This window comes from Ambystoma mexicanum, chromosome 11 (assembly GCF_040938575.1).
Source record: "Ambystoma mexicanum isolate Mex_15411 chromosome 11, UKY_AmexF1_1, whole genome shotgun sequence".
Lineage (NCBI taxonomy): Eukaryota > Metazoa > Chordata > Amphibia > Caudata > Ambystomatidae > Ambystoma > Ambystoma mexicanum.
This window is the reverse complement of record NC_090934.1, coordinates 707,273,527-707,293,940: the sequence shown is the minus strand read 5'-3', so window position 1 is coordinate 707,293,940 and position 20,414 is coordinate 707,273,527. Positions and strand designations below refer to the sequence as shown.

Here is a 20,414-nt window from a genome sequence, read left to right as displayed (position 1 = left end):
GCGAACCTGGGTGTCATTAGCATAGTTTGTATAAGTGACGCTCAGTTTGTCAAGGCAGTGAAACAATAGCTTGGTGAAGATATTGTATAAGGTTGGCGAAACACATGAACCTTGTGGAACGCCAGAGAGGATAGGGTGGGCTGAGGCCCCTGGGGAGAAGACCCGGGTGGTTTGATTGGCTAGGAAGGATTGGATCCAGGCAGTTGCCTGGTTAGAGAAAGCTGCTGAGGCTGTCGGATGGTCCGTGAGGATCTGATGGTCAACAAGGTCAAAGGCTGCTGAGAGATCAAGCAGCAGGAGGATGGCTAGCTTGCCCTTATCTTTTGCCTCGTCCATCTGGATTTTTAGGTCCAGGAGTGCTGTCTCTGTTCCGTGCTGTCTGAAACCCGATTGTCTAAGGCCCAGGAGGTTGTTCTCTTCCAGATGCTTCTGGATTTGCAGGTAGACCACTCTGTCTAAGATCTTTAGGATGTAGGGAACGGTGGTGATAGGCCTGTAGTTGGTGGGGCTCTTGGGGGTCTAGGTTGTTTTTATTTTTAGAAGAGGCATAACCCAGGCCTCCTTGAGGCTGCTAGGGACTGAGCTTGATTTGAAGGATGCGTTGATTAGGGCGGTTATGAAGGGGGCCAGATTGTTGGCACCTTCCTGGATAATGGGGTTGGGCACGAGTCCCCTTGGCATCTGGAGGGCCTGGGGCCTTTAATGATGCTTGCTACTTTTTTTTCGGTAGATACCGAGGAGGGGGGGGGGGGGCAAGATGGTGCTTCGGTGGTGGGCAAGATGGTGCTTCGGGGGTGGGCGGTGGTGGAGTGTTAGCTTTTTTGGCTAGGCTGAGCTTTTTCTGTTCGATTTTGGTTTGTAGCATGGCAATTTTGTCTGCCAGGGCTTTTTGGATCCTCTCACACCAGTGTGCATCTTTCACGCAGGTTTCTCAGGGTGCGGATGGCGACTCGAGTTCTCTGATGATAGTGAAGAGCTCCTTGGTTTTAGATTTGGCGCTCTGAATTCTATTGTCGTAGGTCTCTTTTTTTGGCCCTGAGGATGGAAGTTCTGTAGGTGGTAGCTGCTATTGTGAGTTGTTTTGTTGGCTTGGTTAGGAGTTTTTCTCCAGGTGGCTTCTGCAGCTCGTTTAGTATTCCGAAGGATTCCTGGCTCCAGGGTGAACCATTTGTTCAAGTGGGCTACTGGTTTAGCTTTGGTGAGTTTGATGGGGGCGATGGTATCTACTGCTGATTCAAGAGTTTTATTAAAGAGGTCGGCGAGTTTATCCGCATCTAGGTTGCCGTAGTTTGTGGGGGTGGGGATGTTGTGGATAAGAGGGCGAAGGTTCTGCAAGGTGATGTTGCAATTGTTCCTGGTGAATGTTTGTGGGACGGTGGCTGGGGGGGTGGTGGTTGGTTGTGACTTCCCTTGGATGGAGAAGGAAATGGCGTGATGGTCTGACCATGCAATAGGCTCGTTTTTAAGAATGGTTGTGGAACAGTTGAGATCCCCTAACCAGTCCAGGGTTCTGCCTTTGTTGTGTGTAGGGGCTGTAATTCTGAGCTTAAACCCTAGTTGGGAGATTGTATTTTCTAGGGAGAGTGCATTGGCGTCATTAGGATGGCTGAGGTCCAGGTTAAGGTCTCCTAGTAGGATGATTTGAGATCCTGTTTTGGTGTTAGTGGTCAGGAGGTCGGATATCTCTTCCTTGAATGAGATGGGCCCTGGGGGGTCTGTATATGAGGTGCAGAAGTACGGTTTGTGAGGCAGAGAGTTGAAGTTTGGCTGACAATAGTTCTGCGGACTGGAAGCTGAAAGGTGGGGTTATTCTGAGGCCAAGGGATGTTTTGGCGATAAAGGCTACTCCACCTCCTTTACCCGAGTCCCTGTCATTCCGGAGTATTGCGTAGCCTTCTGGCATGGCGAGGGATAGAGCTGGGCCAGCGGCCTGGTGCAGTCATGTTTCAGTGATAGCCAAGAAGTGGAGGTTGTTGGCAGAGATGAGGTCTGCGATGTCTAGCACATGGGCGACTAGCGAGCGGGCATTGATGAGAGCACCTGTGATCAGGAGATGTTCAGTGATGCCAAAGGGGGCTGTTTGGGCGAGGTCCAAGGTGCTGGCTTGAACTTGGTTGTGAATGCGGTGGGGGTATTTTTTGGTGAGTGATTTAGGGGGAAGGAACCGAGAGCCGAGTCTCAGGTTTCTGTCCTTCACTGGGCACGGGAACCAGGCCGTGGGTGGAGCAGCAAATCGGCAGATCCATTCTAGGGGGCTAAGGGCGCAATTTGGCTGGTCGATTTGTTTAGTCTTGGTGAACTCCATAGTCGAGGTATGTGTGGAGTGTTGAAGTGTGTTGAGGTGGAGCAGGGCAAGAGTAGCCGTCAGGTTGAGAGTGGTGAGGTAGAGATTTGCCATGAACAGGCAGTATGATTCTTGGAATGTAGTCAGGCGCGGTTGACTTGGGACGGTTTGGATTGGGGAGAGAACAGATGGGCGGGTCAGTAAAAATTAGGCCAAGTGGCCTGCAAGAAGGCTGGTTCGAGAATGGGCACAGTGGCAAGAACAGGAAAAAAAGCTATTTCAGAGAGAGGCAGCCGATAGGCTAATTAGGGGATCGGCGGGCTAGCTGAAGAGTAGGCACAATGGCAAATACAGGCAGAATAAGCCATTTCCGAAACAGGCACAATAGGCTAGTTCAGGAATAGTCACAGGCAAGAACAAGTAAAAGTAGGCAAAAATAGGCTATTTCAGAACAGGCATAGTGGGCAGCAATAGGCTAATTTGGGGATGGGCACAGTCACAGGCAAAAATAGGCTATTTCAGAACAGGTACAGTGGGCAGCAGGTAGGCTAGTTCAGGGATAGGTACAATCGGAGGCAAAAACAAGCAAAAATAGGCTATTTCAGAACAGGCACAGTGGGCAGCAGATGGGCTAGTTCAGGGATAGGCACAGTCACAGGCAAAATAGGAGATGCATTAGTGTGTAGGGCACTAAAGTATTCATATAGTGTTGGCACCAAATGAGAGGCACGCTACAAACAAGGGTAGTAACAGGTAATAAACTTGCATCGTCGTCAGTAGCAAGGCAGGTGATCAGGTGAGGGAGGCACTAGAGCATTTTGAGTATGCCGCAGCTTCGCGGACTGGACAATAGGCAGTGAGCGTGCTGTGAGCCCTCGTGTAATCGAATGGAAGTCACTCCGGTACTGGCTGCGCCTCGGTTAGAGACTGTACAGTGGGCGGCCGAGTGATACAGAGTAGGACAAACAGTAGAGCAGAAACAGCAGGTAGGTGGGGGAAGCGCGCCGCCTTGGATGGTGGATTAGTGCAAAATATAATCAACAGGTGGGAAGGGAGTCAATGGCAGTTTTAGAATACAAATATGCATACATGCTGGGTACTGTGTGTTTGACATGCGTCTTGGACAAGCTGTGCTGGTATATCCAGAAGCTTAACACGCGGCGTGGGAGATCAAATATAGAGGAAGTTGAGGGCGAAAAGGTGGGGTAAGGTGTATAGGGGTGCTAATTACCGTAATGGTGAAAATGTCCGTGTAACAGTCAAAACGAGCTGGCGAGCGCGTTGTAGATCTGGATACTGCATTCGGCCTAATGTGGAGATGGTAGCCGCGTTGTACGGTTGCAAGGATAAGTTTGGAGCAGTACTTGGGATCGAATAGGCGGAGTGCGAAAAGGGCAGGGAACCGTCGCCAAGTGCCGGTTGCGCTCGGTCAGCTCAGTCAGGAGCCTTTTTCAGAGAGCCTTCTTCGTAGGGCCGGTGCTCGCCTGCCGGCGAGGTCTGGTTGGCCTGATGAATGGAGAGCAGCCAATCGGGGTGCTACAATGCACACAGCTCAATAGGAGAGTGCAGAGGTTTTGGGAGCGGCCATCTTTAAATGGGTAAACCTCGTGGTGCTCAATGGAGGAAGCTACCTCCTTCAGAATAAAACACAGAACAGTGTTTCAACAAATATCTTGGCGATCTCCTGACGAAATTCTTTGTAATTCAGCAATTACAGCTGAGGCTGCACGAAGTTGTGCGTCCGTGCAAAGATAGATTCTGGTGTGGTGGCAATGATCCTTGGTTTACCTTAACACCCGTAGGGTGAAAGGTGCTCTGCAAGCTGCTCCTGGTGGCAGAGGTGGCCAGAGCTTGTGCTCTGGTGGATGGGGGTCTGGGACTGGATTTATGTATTATGGCTACTACTCCCCTTGCACGGCCTGAATATGATGTGTACTAATGATGGGGTCCCCAGTGTGGGGCAAGCTTTTCGGCTTGGTGCTGTAATAGGTGGGTTTCCTGTAGGAATACTATCTTAGGGCCTAGCCTAGCGATGTATGCCATAATTTTCCTTCTCTTTATCTGGGACCCCAGCCCTCTAACATTCCAGCTTAACATTGCGATATCCTCTTTGTTCGTCCTAGCCATCATCTCGTGCCTTCATTTGGCAATGTGTAACATGTTCTTTCCTTGCTATGCGTGTGTCTGTTCTTTTTTAGTACCTGTGTACTTTTAACCGTATCTCCCTCCTTCTCAAATTGGTTTCCCAACAAACTTTTCCTGTTTCCCCCCTCCCTCATAGTTACCCGAACTTTAACTATACCCCATTGCCCATCCCCTTTCCCTGCCATAACTTTGATGTGCTCCTGCAATAGGGGGGTTCTGCTGCGACTTTCCAAGCCGGAGCGCCTATTGTTCATTTCCTTCCAGGCCGGTTCTGCCTAGTCGTTGCTCGGTCCCATAATGAATGGTGAGCGTACACTCATTACTACTACCGATCATGTTGATATCAATAGTACACTCATGGGAGGGTAGTTCTGCCTCCTCCACAATGTTCTCTCATCTTGCTGTGTAATCCTGTGCGCATGGCGTTTCAGGCATCATTCCCATTCCTTGGCTGGTGAGTCGGCAGTGGAATCTTGGCCTTATCAAAGCTTGCCGCCTCTTCAGGGAATGTAAAGAAATATCTTATTTTGGTATTGTAGTTTGTCTGGCTGTGTACGGCATTGCATAGGGAAAGTTACGCTCATGCAGCAGTTTCTTGACCCCGGTGAATGAGCGACCTTCTTGTTGTACTGCCAGCGTGTAATCAGGGAATATGCGGATAGTGTTGGCTTCTCATCTCCGTTCTTGTTTTTCTCTGGCAGTTTTCAATACCAAGTCTTTATAGTTCACCATCCATGCTATGATGGGCCTCGGGTAGGGTCCGGGCTTGGGTCTTGGTGCCAATGATCTGTGTGCTCGCTCCACTATGAACATGGGTGACCATCCAGGGTCACCCAGAAGGTCTCGTAGTAATTTCTCTACAGCCATCTCAATGGGTGCCTTCAAAGCTTCTTCTGCCATACCTATTATGCAAATGTTATTGCGTCTGGATCTGGCTTCCAAATCCTCACATTCTATTTTGACCGTTTCCAGTTCTTTCGCCATTGTCAGTTTTTTTTTTTTTGAATGCTTCCAGAGCGTCCTCTGTTGCCGATTCGGGTCTCTGCTTCCGTGATGCGACTTGTAGTCTTGTCTAGTGGTATCTTGATCGAGGCTACATTGGCTGTTATCCCGTCCAGTTTCTCATTGAGAGAGGAGAACCCCTGTTGCATGGCCGTAAAGACCGCCTGCAGGTCCATTGTGGTTGTTGGTGTGGCTGGGAGTGTTTGCGGCATTGATTCTGTTGACATCGTGGTCTGTTACTTTCTTCGTTGCCATTGTGAATTTGTCTATGGCGCCTTTCCCTTTCTTTGGACCTGGGCCCTTGGGCATTGTTTTTTAATTGCTCTGGGTTTGGTACTGCGTCCGTCCCTTTTTGCCGCGATCTGTTGTGCAGTGCTGGGGTCTTGTTGATTATCTCGTATCCTTTAGTTTATTGGATGAGATGAGGCGTTGGCATCAGAGTCATCCTTGCCCGCTCCTCGTGGGATGATTCTGCAGTTAATGTACCCCATGCTGTGGATAAATTGTATATTCCTTTTTGCCGGCCGCGTTCAACAACTGTTAGATTGTGGCCAAATGTGATATAGGATGTGTTATGGCCACTGTCGTGGTGGTTATGACTCGCAGAATCCCTACCCAAGACAGTTCGATTTGTCCACTGTTTATCCTGGTTGTGGCTTAGGCGTATCTGGGCCCAGGTGGTCTAGGTCATGATTAGTTGTGCCTTGTTGGTATCAGGTTCCCCCTTCTCTGTGATCTTTCCTGAAGATGTAACTAAAAGCTATCGGGGGTGGGGGGTCCGCTTCAGGCTTCCCCACCCCACTTATGTGGAATTGGTTATTTAGCTTGTGGTGTTGTCAGATCTGGGGAGGCCGTCCCACGCGCTCAGGTGTGCGGGCCTGTCCCTATGGTAGGACCGGATATAGAGTCAATGATTTCTAGTAGGAGCGCTTCTTATTCATGACCATACGCATCCTCCTGGGGCCCCATGGAGCACTGGGTGGTGGCTGTTACTGTTGAGATTTGGGCTGCTGTACTGTTAGTGATGAGGATCAGTTGTCGCTGAGCTGCGTGGTTGACAATGCCGGGTTAAGCGTTGTATTGGGGGTAGAGGGTAAGTGTACGGTGCCCAGCTCACGCCTATTGTATGTTGTCCAGGCTGCAGTAGTATTCATCTTGCGCGGACACCGCACGTTAGGGTCATCTGACTTTGCTTCTGTAGGTTCACGTATCACTCGTATTATTACTGTCAAAGCACTAGTTTGTCACCACAAGGGCACCCCACGAATGTCACATGTGCGGGCACCGCCCGTGACACTGGCCGGTGTGCCTGGGAGCAGTGCCCACCCTTGATGGGCCGAGGCAGAGGGGGGCAGACAGCAGTTCTCTGCCTATCGCGCAATGACTCTGGGGCAGGCCGGTAACTCTTGTCGCCCACCGCCTCCCCTCCTTACCGTTGTCCAGCACACCCCAGGCGCCTACGAGCTGCGGATCACGTCTCCTCAGGGATGGGTGAAAATGCTGGATCAGCGGGCGCTCGACGTGAAACGGAGCGCCCGCGACCGTCCGGTGTATTGAGGCCCAGGCCTCAGAGTTCAGCACGCCTTTGGTCGGGCTCACCTGCAGCTGGGCTCCTCCTCTTGCTTCGGTGGGAGAGGGAGGGATGGCGTTGCTGCTCTTACACGTATAATTAACATGGTCAAACTTCTAAACTGAGCTGCAAACCCACACCAGACTCGCACAGTCTGTTCCTGGACTCTTGATGAGTGCACCCACCGGTTTGCGGGCGGAACAGGCACTTTTTAGCGTTTTTTCGGATGTTTCAGCCTGCAATGTCACCAGAGCTCACACAGGAGCAGCCATCTCGCCGTGTGCGCAACAGCACCCCCCCATGACAGGTGTTAGTTGATTGAGAATGTTCCTTACCTATGAAATGTAAGACGATGGGATCCGTAGGTGAATTGGCTGGGGCACTCCAAGGATTGTAGCAGAAGACAACGAGCAACGGGAAGGAAGGGAAGTTGGTATTGTTAAGGGACCTGGTTCCCGGGTGGCACAAGGGTGCACTAACGAACGGGAAGGTGCACGTGAATATGCTGGAAAGAGTCTCTAGTTCTGTGTACAGTCCGTATTCGTTGGGATACAATGGGAGAGCCATAGCAGTCCGTGATGCAAAGGTAGGTTGGCAGCGTGCGGGCGGCTGGTAATCAAAATCGGCAGGCAAGCCTGAGTCCAGGATAAGCGTAGCCAAGGTTTGGCTTTGTCTGGGCAGTAGGAGAGCAGTAGCGCTAGGCAGGCAAGGTCAGTATCCAAGGCTGGGTTGGCAACGGGGAAAGATGAGTCAGGACTGAGTGGAGAGGGAGTCTGTGATGAGAAAAACCACAAGGAACAGAATGGACAATAACCAGGAGTAAAGTCACAACTTCAATCAGAAGCAGTAGCGCTTGTGTCCTGCCAAGTTTTATAGAAGGCAAGAGTGGGGCGCAAAGCGTCAGCCGCGATTAGCTCACCAAGCTCGCGTCTGGTTCCCTTCGTAACGTTATGTGCAAAACATCAGCGCTTTCCTCTCGGGCGTGACCCCAACGTTGCCAGGGGCACCTCCAACGCTGCTAGAAGGAGGCATCTTTGGTACAGGGAAAACGAGGAAATGTGGATCTGCAGTGTAGCGCTACAGGTGGTCTTTGGTGGGAGCGTGGTGTTCCTGACAGTAACTTAGTAGCCCCTTATCCTACTTTCTCATAAAAAAAATGTGTTACCCTCACTACTTTAAATGGCTGGTGGCAGTGGTTTACTTGTTCCTACCATTGCACTTTTCTACCGCAGGCTAAACCCTTAGTTGCAGTACAGCACCCATGGGTGAACATTTTGTCAAAATGGCACCTGCCTTCTTTTTTTGCCATTTTCTGTTTGTGAGGTCTTTCTTGGCTTTTACTGTGTGCGTTAAGGCAGATTGGAGCAATTTGTCTTGTCTTTGGCGGGCTTCAGCCCTGAAGCCCACCCCTTGCGCCAGTATGCTGGAAGGATAGGATGTGAGGGAGGGTCCCAAAACTCCCCTGTCCTTTGTCTCTAGGAGTGCCTGAACAAAACCAGTCCTGATTGGCTGGGTGTCTGTCCTGAAAGGACTGCCAACCTTGCTGTGTGATTGATAGCCTAGGCTGTGCATGAATGGGAAAACTTGCTTAAAAGGCGAGGTTCCTGGGACTACAGGCAGTGTCGACCACTGGAAGAAACATCCGAAGAGGAAACTGAAGAGAAGCCTGCTGCAACCTCCTGGACCTTGAATTGCTGGTGAAGCCCTGCTGCTGTGCTGACCTCATGTTTCGCCTCGACAGAGAAGCTCTGACTGAACAACTTCTCCCCTTGGGTTAGTGGGATGGACTAACCCTGAGGCGAACTCCACTTTGGCGCAATCCCCTACTTGCTGTGCCTCTGTTGCTGCAGAAGCCCAATGCAGGGGTCGAGTGTCCATAACCGAGTGCAACGTCTGCCGTGGAACGAATCCTGCCAAAAGCTCAAGGAACCTCCCAAGGACACGCCAGAAGCAGGAAAATCCTGATCCAGAGCCCCGGACCGAGGGAGCAAGGTAAGTCCAAACAGAGGTAACCATTCTGCATCAGTGCTGTTTGCGAAGCGCTGAAACCGCGAAGTGCTGCTGAAACGAAGAAAACCTATAGCTGCCGGCTACCTTCCAGAGTACTCCCGCAGGAGCCCTTCAGATGTCCGCCTTCCAGATGTCCGCCCTCTTGTCCCCACGACTGAGACTCAGGAGCCAGGGTCTGCTTGGCTGTAGCAAGACCGAATCCAGCTGGACCACTTTCTTCTAACCAAAGGTACTTTTCAGGTTTGGGGGTACTTACCTTCGTGCCTTAGTCGCGCTGGCTCACTTGAGACTTGCATCTACTTACTTTCGGAGTTGATTTCAACTCCCTTTGCACAGGCTTAACAGCTTGTGTTCCTTACAAGTGATTTTTCTGAACTCTAACTTTGTGCAAGACATTTATCCAAGAAGTGCATCATAACTATAGACTGTGTCCAAATGACTTTGGCTGCCTTGGCTCCCTAAGGACACACTTCTAAATCCATTGACTTTGGTATTGCTTATCCCCCACATAGGTTGTAGCTTGTTGAATACTGTTAGTGCTGGAAATGGCTTATCTAGACTTCATTGGAGGATTCTGTTGCCCTCCCATTTCCTGAGAAATTGTTCTAACCTTTTTACTTCCCTTAACCCTTCCTTTTTGCAACTCAGAACCTACAGAGTGTATTGATGTGATTATAGAAATGCAAATACTATCCTTGTGATTGAAGTCACCCCGGGGTGTAGGAGAAATGTATTAAGCATATCCAAAGATTGTCCACTAGCTTTTATGGATTCTGAAAAGTAATTTCAAAGTTTATTTGAATTGTTACAATCAGTTGTCTTTTTAAAGAATGCTTATTTAAAACTGATGTTAAATAAATATATTATTATAACTGAAACCATGAGTATAAATGTTATTTGGCCACTTGTATTGATTGATTTCATCTGGACAGCTCTACAGCTCACATTTATCCCTCTTGAGATGGGCCTGGCTGCACAGCCACACTACCAACTTGTGTAGTACAGACCTATACCAAAAGGTGGGTTACCTAATACTAAGCAGATAGGTGTTGGGTAGTCTCCCACAGTGTGACTGCACCATTTCTTACATAATTATCAAGAGGCTGAAGCTATTATCCCTATTTAATTTTAAAGCTCTTTAAAGGAAGTCGAATAAAGAGAGCTGATGAAAAGCCTGAAAGGTTATCAAGTAGATTGGCTAAGAAATTTGAATTGGTAAGTCAAGAGGACCGTTATCCTTGGGTGAAGGGAACCCCAGGGATACTTAGTGAAACTGTGTTGAACTTTGCAAAGGGAATCCTGGGGTCTTTTGTGAAACTGTTTTGACCCTGAGAAAGGGGAAGCTGAAAGCAAGCCGGGAGCTGGAAGAAGCTCAGGACATTATTTTGAACACTGTTTCTTTGTTTGCTGACATCCCTACACATTGTATATCTTTAGTTGTGAGGGCAAATATAGGTTTTGAACACACTGACTTTTGAGTTGAACTTACTGAGATGTACAATCCTTAGTTTCTTAAGGTAGGGAAATCCCTCTTTAGCATAGGGCAAGTTAGGCCTTACTGCATTCTGACATTTAAGAAATAAACATTTGCTTTTAGACAAAGTAGATCTGTTGACTGTGTCCGTCTTCCTGATGCCTTCCAGGCTGGTGTTCAGTGATGACTCCACAGGATTAATCAGTGTGCATCATGGCTGGATTTGTGCATTGGTACTGTCTTGGCCCAATCCGCATTCCACCTAGAGAATATTTGTTGGGCAAGAGCCTGTCCATAGTTGGCAACAAACTGGGGTTAGACAGCTGGTCACCTGCTACCAAAGTAGGTGTGTTAATCACTAGTCCACACCTCTTCCCTTATGTTTCTCTCTCCTTATCTCAGAGCATTGCGCACTCGTTAAGGCAACAAAACATGCTCTTTCATGATTGGTGACTTTAAAATCTGCACATTAATAACTACTGTTTCCGATACCAGGAAGGGAAATGAGACCTTCTCTTTAATAAAAAATATTAACCAATTTCTCTATTGGCTGTTTACCCACAGGGAAAAAATGGCGCAAGCGTATGACTTTGCGTTGGATAAAATTGGCATGGAAATTATGTCATATCAGGTATCATTCTTTATATACTTTTGTCTATTTTAAACATTTCTTTCAACATGCCACAATAGAAATATTGATGCAACTGTTTTCTTTTTTTTTCCTCTTTAAGATTTGGGTGGATTACATCAACTTTCTAAAAGGAGTGTAAGTATGCTTGGAGTTGAAATGTTTGATTTTTCATGAATGTTTCAGGTTTTTATATACAGACGCTTCACCCTGTTAAACTCGCAATTTCATTACCAAGTCACATGAAGGTAAATGCCCCAACTGGTGAGTAAATAAGATGACTTTAAATCTGTTTTTTTTTATCAAACTGTCTTCGTGAATGTGCTTGCAAAGAATATTGCCTACACACAAAGCAATACGTTGCAATTTAAGGCCAGTATCACATAATATACAGTAATTGTATACTGATGCAAAAAAGGCAAGCTAACTTGATACAGACGTTGAACTTGGCTTTCTATAATTCGCTTTGATTAGAGAATTTAGAATGGTCTTTCCTGCTGCCTGAAATATATCCCTGCTTGGACACACGATCAGCTAAAAGCACTGGGCATGCATGTCTATCTTAGTGTCTCTTGTAAAGTCCCCTCAGCACCCTTGCATATGCACCTTTACCAATGAGCAATTGTTTTTTTTTAAACGGACTGAGAACTATCACTATTCTTGATTTTATATCTCTCCGGGTTTTCCTTTCTAACCTGGGATGTGAGGGAAGGTATTTGTTACCCTATACAAGGACACTGTCTACGTAAAAGTAAGTTCAAGTGTCATGCCTCGCAGGGTAACTTTCTGCGACTACATTGTTTGTTGCAGATCTGGATAATAGTTCATCCTGAAACTGTCCGATGCTTTTTCACCCCATTTCGACTGTTTAAAAGATCTGCTATTTTGCAGCCTCCCAGATGTCGTCCCTTCCCCCACCACCCCACATCTTGATTTTCCTTGGCGGACATTCTAAAATACTGATCACCCCTCTACAGGATTAATATCTCAGTGTCAGCCATACAACTTTATTCTCGTTTGTTACACTGTTGAGACAAATGAGCAATTTAAAGGTGAGAAGCAGCAGTTTTTTAATATATTTAATAATGTGTTTCCTTGATCCACTTTATTATGAATTGCTACTGACCGACCTAACTCCCAGTACTGCCCTACTGTTAAAAGAAGTCGGCCCTAAGGCTGGCTAGCCACTCCATCTAAAAGTGCTCCACTGCTCTCGTGCTAGGTCTGCGCTTTAAACAATTCAATAATACATAACACACCATGTTTATCATGGCCCTGTAACTCCATCTCAACATTCTGGCGACATTATCATACCACTCTGCTACAAACAATGCTTTTTTAGGGTTCAGCATATGACGAAGTGTACACATTTAGTTTGCTACGGTGGTTGCTAATTTCTTCAACCTGTACTCCCAAAATAAATGTACATGTTATACTCTGAATAGCCTACTATTGTAACGTTGCTTAAAATTCAATGTTTTTTTATTTGCTTGCAGATTTGTCCTTATAAATTTGTTATGCCTGCTGATATTTCATTTCTTTCGTATATAGGGAAGCAGTCGGATCGTATGCAGAAAACCAGAGAATAACAGCCGTTAGAAGGGTTTATCAGCGAGGGTGTGTCAACCCCATGATTAACATTGAGCAACTCTGGAGAGACTACAACAAGTATGAAGAAGTAAGGAATGAAAAACGACCATCTTGAAATCTGCAGTTTATGTGGAAAGTGTAATTTTTGGAGGGTTTGATAATGTTTAGCCCATTTTACAATGCAATTACTTTGTTTCAATCAACTGACTTTACCTGTGAATTGATCGTTTTCTGTTCTTCTCCTTAGGGCATTAATGTCCACCTTGCTAAGAAAATGATTGAGGATCGCAGCCGCGACTATATGAATGCTAGACGAGTAGCCAAGGTAGGAATTAAATTTAAGGTCCAAGCTGGGCCCTCTCAAACTGCTTCCATCTCAATGGAAAGTGGATGTCATTTGGAACATGTTCCAAATATTAAAGCTCAGCTTCAGTATATTGTACGAGCTACATAAACCTTTGCAGGCCCAAAACTCTGTAAAGCCAAGAAATCTCAGCTCTGGAATCCATCTTTGGCAATAGTAACTTGAATATTTTGTAATCCTTCTGGTTTCCATTTGGTTGTCTCTTCAGTTATTCTTCTGAAAGGAATTAAACATGCATCTCTAAACTCCATTCTGGTAAATTATTTTTTTTTATATCTGCCACTATTCCTCTTTTTTTCCTTTGCCAATATTCCTCTTTTTTCCCTTTGGGTGTCTTGTCTTAACTGAGCTGTTGCCCGTTTTCTTTCTGGCAGATTTTATTCTACTTATGTTATCTTGTTTTAATTCGTATTGCTTAGTAACTTGTTATATTGTTTGCCTTTTGAAAAGTTCTTGATAGCCTTTTTACTGTTTTGTTGTATTATATAGTAAAGGTGCTGCCTGCTTCTGAGTGATGACACTAGAGTATTTGGGGGCAACGGGTGACTCGCAGGCTGCTTGCAGCACCTGCTCGTCTGTGGCCAGCTCCTCGGCAATCTGTGGCAGGTGCATATTGCTGCAATCCCAAAGCCTTTTCTTGCGGTCCAGGATTGCCTTGTCTTTGTGCACATCTCCTGAACCAACTCCAGTGATTCATTTATTTAAAAAAAAAATGAAAGGTACCAGTGCTCAATCTTTGGTTCGCTTCTCCTGGCCTCAGTTGGCACAGCCCACTGCTGGTACTGCCTACTACTCTATAGTTTCACTGTGTCTGCATAACCCACCGGAAATTGCATAGATTGTCACTGCTTTGCATTCTGATATCTGTCATTATGTGATTTGTTCTTTAGGTCATCTCTATAAAAACATAGTATTCTTGAAAGCCAAACCTTAACGGATAGTTCTGCCACCTAGAACAGACACTATTGGTCAGGTGACTAAGTGGCAGACCTGAATTAAATGTGTCTTAACTCACTTGTGTGATCAGGGACAAGTCACTGTGTATCTGCTTTGTGTCAATATTTGAAATTCCAACAGCAATTCAGTCCTCGCTGTATGCTACTGGGAGGAGAAAGAGTGACTGTTCGGCAAGAATTTGTCCAGCTGGTGTGGGACTTTACAAGACCTATCTCTTGGTATTAGTTAAACCCACATTTTAATATAGGCACATACTAAACAAGTTGGTAGAGTGACTGAGCAGCCAGGCCTATATAAAGAGGGGTAATGTGAGCTGTACAATGAAATCAGTAAATACAGGTATCCAAACAAACACTTACACACTTGATGTTATAGATTCATATGTATTAATATATACACAAGGATAATTAGAGAATCTTTAAACAGCAACTATTAGTAACATTAATCCCAAAGTTAGAATTCAGTTCAACAAGAGCAATAAAGAAGGTGATTAAACTTTTATTAGGTTATACATATTCCAGCACATTGAGTGACGTCATTTGTGGTCAGTAAGAACACTTATTTGTGATAACCATTACAATATTAAAATATTGAGTTACAAGGAGGGGAAAGTTAGTCAGATCAGAACATACCTTTGAAAAACAGTTAGATTCTCGCCGAGGGATGTAAGCAGTGTTTTGTCCCAGCAATAAATTGTACAACAATTGAAACCAGTAAGGGAACAAGCACTGCCAAAGCCAATAGGTTCAGAAGAGGGCCTTTAGGGAGCCCAGACAGCCAAAGTCAATGGGCCAGTTCAATGTTCTGATGCTCTTTTTAGAAAACTTCTTTTCAATAGTCAGGAGTTCAATAGAAAATCACAGAAGCTCAGGAGGAGCCCCCTTGAACCACAAGCTGGGAGGCCTGTGCAAGTGAGTTGATGGTAACTCAAATGGGTTTCAAACAGTACTCCCCAAGCTAGGAAGCACCACAAATGGCAAAAGGTAGATGTACCCCAAGTCCCACAGTACCTGTGAACTGAAGAATTGGTTCCAGCTGGATGCCTTCCTGTTGCAGTGTAGCAGACCCTTGTTCTTGGCCGTGGTGATGAAAGGGAGGCCGCCTAGCGGGCTTCTGCGGCAGCACTCGACAGCGGGACTCTGCAGCAATGGATTCTCCTTGATTCAGGGGCTTTTTGTGGTTTTGTTGCATTCCCGCTGAAGGCTCCAGAGGGTCTGTGAAGACAGGAAGCGAAGGAGGAGTCAAACTCTGCAGTCCTTTGTCTTCCAGCCTCAGTGTGAGAATCCAGTTCAAACTGGGGGTCTGGCTGTCCTTAAAGGATTGTCAACCCCCCAAGTTTGAGTGTTGCAAGGCTGTTTGATTGGCTGGGTTCCTGCATAAGTTTGATGCTGGAAGCTGAAGAGGTAGTCGCCCACTGGAACCAAAACCGAAGAGGAAGATGAAGGAAACGCAGCTGAGACGATTTCCAGCGACCGGAGAGCCTGCTATGTAACCAGAGCCTGCTGTAGCCCTTCCTTCCAATCGACCTGGGGACTCTGAAAATGACGACCCAGACCAAGAACCTGGTGAGACGCACTAGACTCAAGTAGACCTGCATTTTGAGGCCTCACACGCCGTGCTGCGACCTTGTGGGGCTGCAATACCCTTGGACCTCGAGCCATTGCGCGGTCTTCCGAAGTCTTCCGAAGTCCAAATCTCATTGAAACTTTGTGGGCATCCTGCTGGACCTCCAGAGGCATGAATCGAGTCTGAAAAGTCCCCTGAGCAGAGTGCTTGACCTTGCAAATGACGAGAATCCTACCAGCGATGTTCGGTCTTCTGAGCTCCTGGAAAAAGGCGCCAAATCCAGAGCGGCATCCGGCCGCGAGGAAAACCTTGTCTAGTGCCTTCCCTGTGATCCTTGCTGCACAAGTCCTTCCAGTGTCCTGTCTTCTTGATGAAGAAATTAAACAACTGGGTTTTCGGCTGAAGGTCCTGAAGAAGTCCTGCTGCAACATATTCTTCTGGGTTGAAGTACTGTGTTGGCTTGGGTATTTACTTACCTTAAGTCGCTTGTGATTCCTGTCTAGTTTTGGGGTGTCTACTGTGATTGGGAGGTCTCTCATCAGGTTCACCCAGGCTCAATACTGGAATCCTCCTAGGGGGTCTTCTCTGAAGACCCTGGACCCTCAACTAATTCTAAAGTGAAATACTTCAACAGTCTTCCTCTGGAACTCTGAAGTTTGCCTGCAACTGAACCCTATCTCACCCTGCCTACAGCTGGCTCCTAGACCACTACAGTGCCTCTTCTGCCCCTGAGGGAACTCGTGTACTAAAATTGGGAACGGCGGGATACTTTAAGGGTTCTGCCTTGAAAAGTAAAACACATGTTGAAAAGTCTACTTACTTGTGTATGAGTTTGTTGGTAACTTTGAACTCTTAGTGTATAGTTACAAAAAGTTATTACTTACCTGCCATCCTGAAAAGTGTAAATACAGGATTTACCTTACCTTGGATAAGCTGTGTGCCTTAGTCAATAAGTATTCTCAAAGTCTTACTTTCTGTTAGGCAAGATTGTATGCAGTAACCTGTGGGAGATTGCACTAGCTTTGTCCTCTTGGCAATAGTTAACCCAACCTTTGTGTTAGGCAAGATTGTATGCAGTACAGAGATTCTACTGATCAATATATATGGCCCTAACATCGATGACCCTGAATATTACCAGGAGGTCTTTAAAAATGTCCCAAATACCCCACTGCCCATGTTATATGTTAGGGAGAATCCTCAGAAATGTGTTTAATTCCCTCCTTCCACAGAGACCCCCAGCAACTTTGCTGGATTTTGAGGACTTGATTTTTTTTAACCTGAAGAGAGTGAGACCCTCTCTCCCACTCTTGTGTATTTTAATGTGATGTTTGAACTCTGTTTCTTTTGGTTGTGGAGTCTGACAAACTCCATAGGCATCATCTTTTACATTGTGTCACACTGCACCTTCAGTGCAGTGGCACAGGGAAGTCTTTCAGATTTCCCAAAGGTTTAAATACCTTCTCTTGGCTAAACTACTGTTTCCAAGAACAGTAAAGTGAAAATGACTTTACTTACATTTGTAACTTTCTAGACCCAGCACACACTATCTGGGTGCTGGAGGGGTTACCTAGTATCCCCTTTATCTAGCTTCTCATGTAACATGTTTGTTACCTTTAACTCACTGAGTGGCTGGTGGCAGTGGTTTCATTTTAACTACCATGGTGTGAATTTACCGTGGGCTGCGTTTGTCAGATTTTGAGAAATCTGGAAGACTTCCCTGTGCCACCAGTGTTAGGCAGAATTGCATGCAGTACCCTCTGGGACCACCACATACAATTAGGACTACAGGTGTAAGCAAAAACCAACCTTTGGTACAAGTCTGTACTGCACAGCTGTGTGGTAGCGAGCTGAGCAGCCAGGCTTATCTCAAGAGGGAATGTGAGCAGTACAAGAAGTTAGAGGTCTTACAATCACAGTGGTTCAAGTAGACCCTTACACTCAAGGTTTCTTGGTAAAACACGTATTAATTTATTACACAGTCATTTAGAAAACATTCACTAGTAGAAGGAAGCCACTTAATATTATACACAAACTCACTTCAATACCAAACCAATAGGTTTCGGAACAAATTACGCTCCCCTGAAATAGGAGCAAAATGCATTTCAGTTACTTTAAATAGGGGTACAAAGGCACAAGTGTGCAGAATAGATCACAAATACTTTCTCAGGCAGTGCAAATTGTTATAGTTCACTAGAGGACTCGATTCAGTTCAATAGGCATAGGCCAAAGTCAATGGACTAGTGTCTTGGATAGGATAGAGCAGTTCTTGAAGTAAACGGTAAAGTCTTTGCCAAAGTTGTCAGAAGTAGTTTGTACGAAAAAGAATCTCATGTTGGGTCACAAGCTGATTAGGCCTGCAAGTTGGGAAAGTTCCATGAACTTTCACCGCGAGAGAAGCATTCTCTCAATCGGGTTGGCACAGTACCTTAATATGAAGCAAAAGATGCAGCTGAAGGTGTTGGTTCCTGGCAGTTCCTGCAGATCTCACTGTTCTTGAGCCTCAGTCGTGGGGACAAGAGGGAGGACGTCGGGGGACTGCTGCACTGGATGGGATCGTCGGAAAACGCTGACAAAATTGAGTCACTTCAGTTCAAGAAGCTGTTAATCAAGCACACAAGCTGGTGTCCCCCCCCGCTCCACCCCCGGTTAATCCTAACCAGCTTCTAGAATGGTATCGAGGTGGCTTACGAGTTGATTGGTCCCACCAACTCAAAGGAAGAAGTCGTCCTTGAAGGGGCTTCTCTGTTCGAGGTGAACTTGGCAATTCAGATCTGCAGCAGGGCTTCACCAGGCAAACCAACAGTCCAGGAGTTACAGCGTCCCCTTCCAGTTCGTCTTTGGTTCTTTTGTTCCAGTGGTCGTCTCTGCTTTCCAGTTCAAGAGACTCACCTTTTATTCAGTTCTCTCCCATTCATTCCAGCCTAGCTGCCATTCACCCAGCAGGGTGGCTGTCCTTGCCGAACAGTCAGTCGGCCAATCACCGAAGAGTGCATTCCTGTCTCCTAGGAGAGTAAGCACAGGGAGATTCTGACACCTACCTCGCTTCCTGCCCCTGCCTGACACCCTGGAGCCAGAGGCGGGCTTCACTCCTGAATCCTGCCAAAGGCAAAAGGAACAAAGATGCCAAACCTGGTTTGGCGTGCAGAGTAAATCTCAAGAAGGACCTTTCCACAAAGAAATGGTGAAAAAAGACGACCGGGCCATTTTGACAGAAATGGCACCCTTGGGTGCTTTAATGCAGCTGTGAACGCAGCCCGCGGTAAAAGCACACCACGGTAGTTAAAAGTAAACCACTGCCACCAGCTATTCATCGAGAAAAGGGTAACATAAAAATGTTACATGAGAAGCTAGACAAAGGGGATACTAAGTAACCCCTCCAGCACCCTATTGTAAAATAGTGTGTACTGGGTCTAGAAAGTTACAAGTGTAAGCAAAGTCAATTTCACTTCACTGCTCTTGAAAACAGTAGTTTATCTAAGAAAAGGTATTTTAACCTTTGGGAAATCTGAAAGGCTTCTCTGTGTCCCTGCACTGAAGGTGCTTTGTGACACAATGTAAACGATGATGGCTATGGAGTTTGTCAGACTTCACAACCAAAAGAAACAAACACAGAAAACACAAAGGGCCTCATCACAAGTTGGGCTGTATTCCTGGCTGTAATACCGCCGACTTGTTTAGCCCTAGCACCGACCAGCCCGGTGGTATTACCACCGGATCACGGGTTTGGCCTCGGTAAATCCCCATTCCTGATTGGGTCCATTGGATCCAATGGGGAATTTTCAGTGCTAATACTGCGGGCTAATACAGGGCTAATACAGCCGGCTGTAATACTGCCAAAAACAGGGATTTTCACCTCCAGAAAAAACTGCCGATTTAGTGCCCTACTCTTGACGGGGCCAGCCCTTAAATGCAGCGCTAATACCATTTCCACTGCATGTAAGGGCTACAGCCCAACTCGTAATGAGGCCCAATGAATTAAAAGTACAAAGTCCCAAAGTTCAGCAAAAGAGCTGGGGGTCTCTAAGGTGGGAGGAATTTAGTACTAAACTGAACATTCTCCCCAACACCCCCCCAATTGGTATAGGTCTGTACTACACAAGTTGGTAGTGTGACTGAGCAGCCAGGCCTATCTCAATAGGGGTACATTTGAGCTGTAGAGCTGTAGCAATGAAATATGCAAATGCAAGCAGCAAGTAACACTTACACTCAAGGTTTCAGTTATACATAGTTATTTATTTAACATCAATTTTTAAATAAGCGTTCTTTAAAAAGGGCAAGATATGTGACAATCTGTTAGTCAGGATTGTATGTAGTAACCCTGTGGGAGACTACACCAGCCTTGTCCTCTTGGCAATAGATACCCAACTATTGGTATTGGTATAGGTATGTACTACACAAGTTGTTAGTTACTGAGCAGCCAGACTTATCGCAAGAGGGGTAATTGTGAGCTGTAGAGGTGTAACACAGAGGTTCACAAATGCAAGTAGTCAATATGTATACTCAAGGTTTTCTAGTCAAATAATTATTTAATTTAAGTCAGTTTTAAAATAAGCCTTCTTTGGAAACTTCAAAAACACTTCCTCAGGTTTAAGTTATGTAAGTAGATACCCTTATGGGATGTCAGACACACTGCCTACACCCCGAGGTGACTTCAATAGCTAGGACACTGTGGACATTGATATAACACCTCATTCTATTGAGGTTGTGGAAAAGGAAAAGTTTAGGGAAGGAAACGAAGGTTAGCCAGTTCTCTGAACAGGTGAGCACTTTACAATCCCCCAATGCAATGTCGGTTAACCCTTTCCCAGCAATACAAGTAACTTA

The 20,414-nt window shown here is 46.2% G+C and overlaps 1 protein-coding gene across 1 annotated transcript in view; it reads left to right on the top strand.

Moving 5' to 3' along the window:
* Positions 1 to 20,414, top strand: part of CSTF3 (cleavage stimulation factor subunit 3) — a 731,385-nt gene that overhangs the window by 393,630 nt on the left and 317,341 nt on the right. Inside the window, exons 6-9 of the mRNA XM_069623577.1 lie at positions 11,050 to 11,116; positions 11,217 to 11,251; positions 12,665 to 12,791; positions 12,951 to 13,028. Coding sequence (XP_069479678.1) covers positions 11,050 to 11,116; positions 11,217 to 11,251; positions 12,665 to 12,791; positions 12,951 to 13,028 — 307 coding nt within the window. The remainder of the gene's footprint in view (positions 1 to 11,049; positions 11,117 to 11,216; positions 11,252 to 12,664; positions 12,792 to 12,950; positions 13,029 to 20,414) is intronic.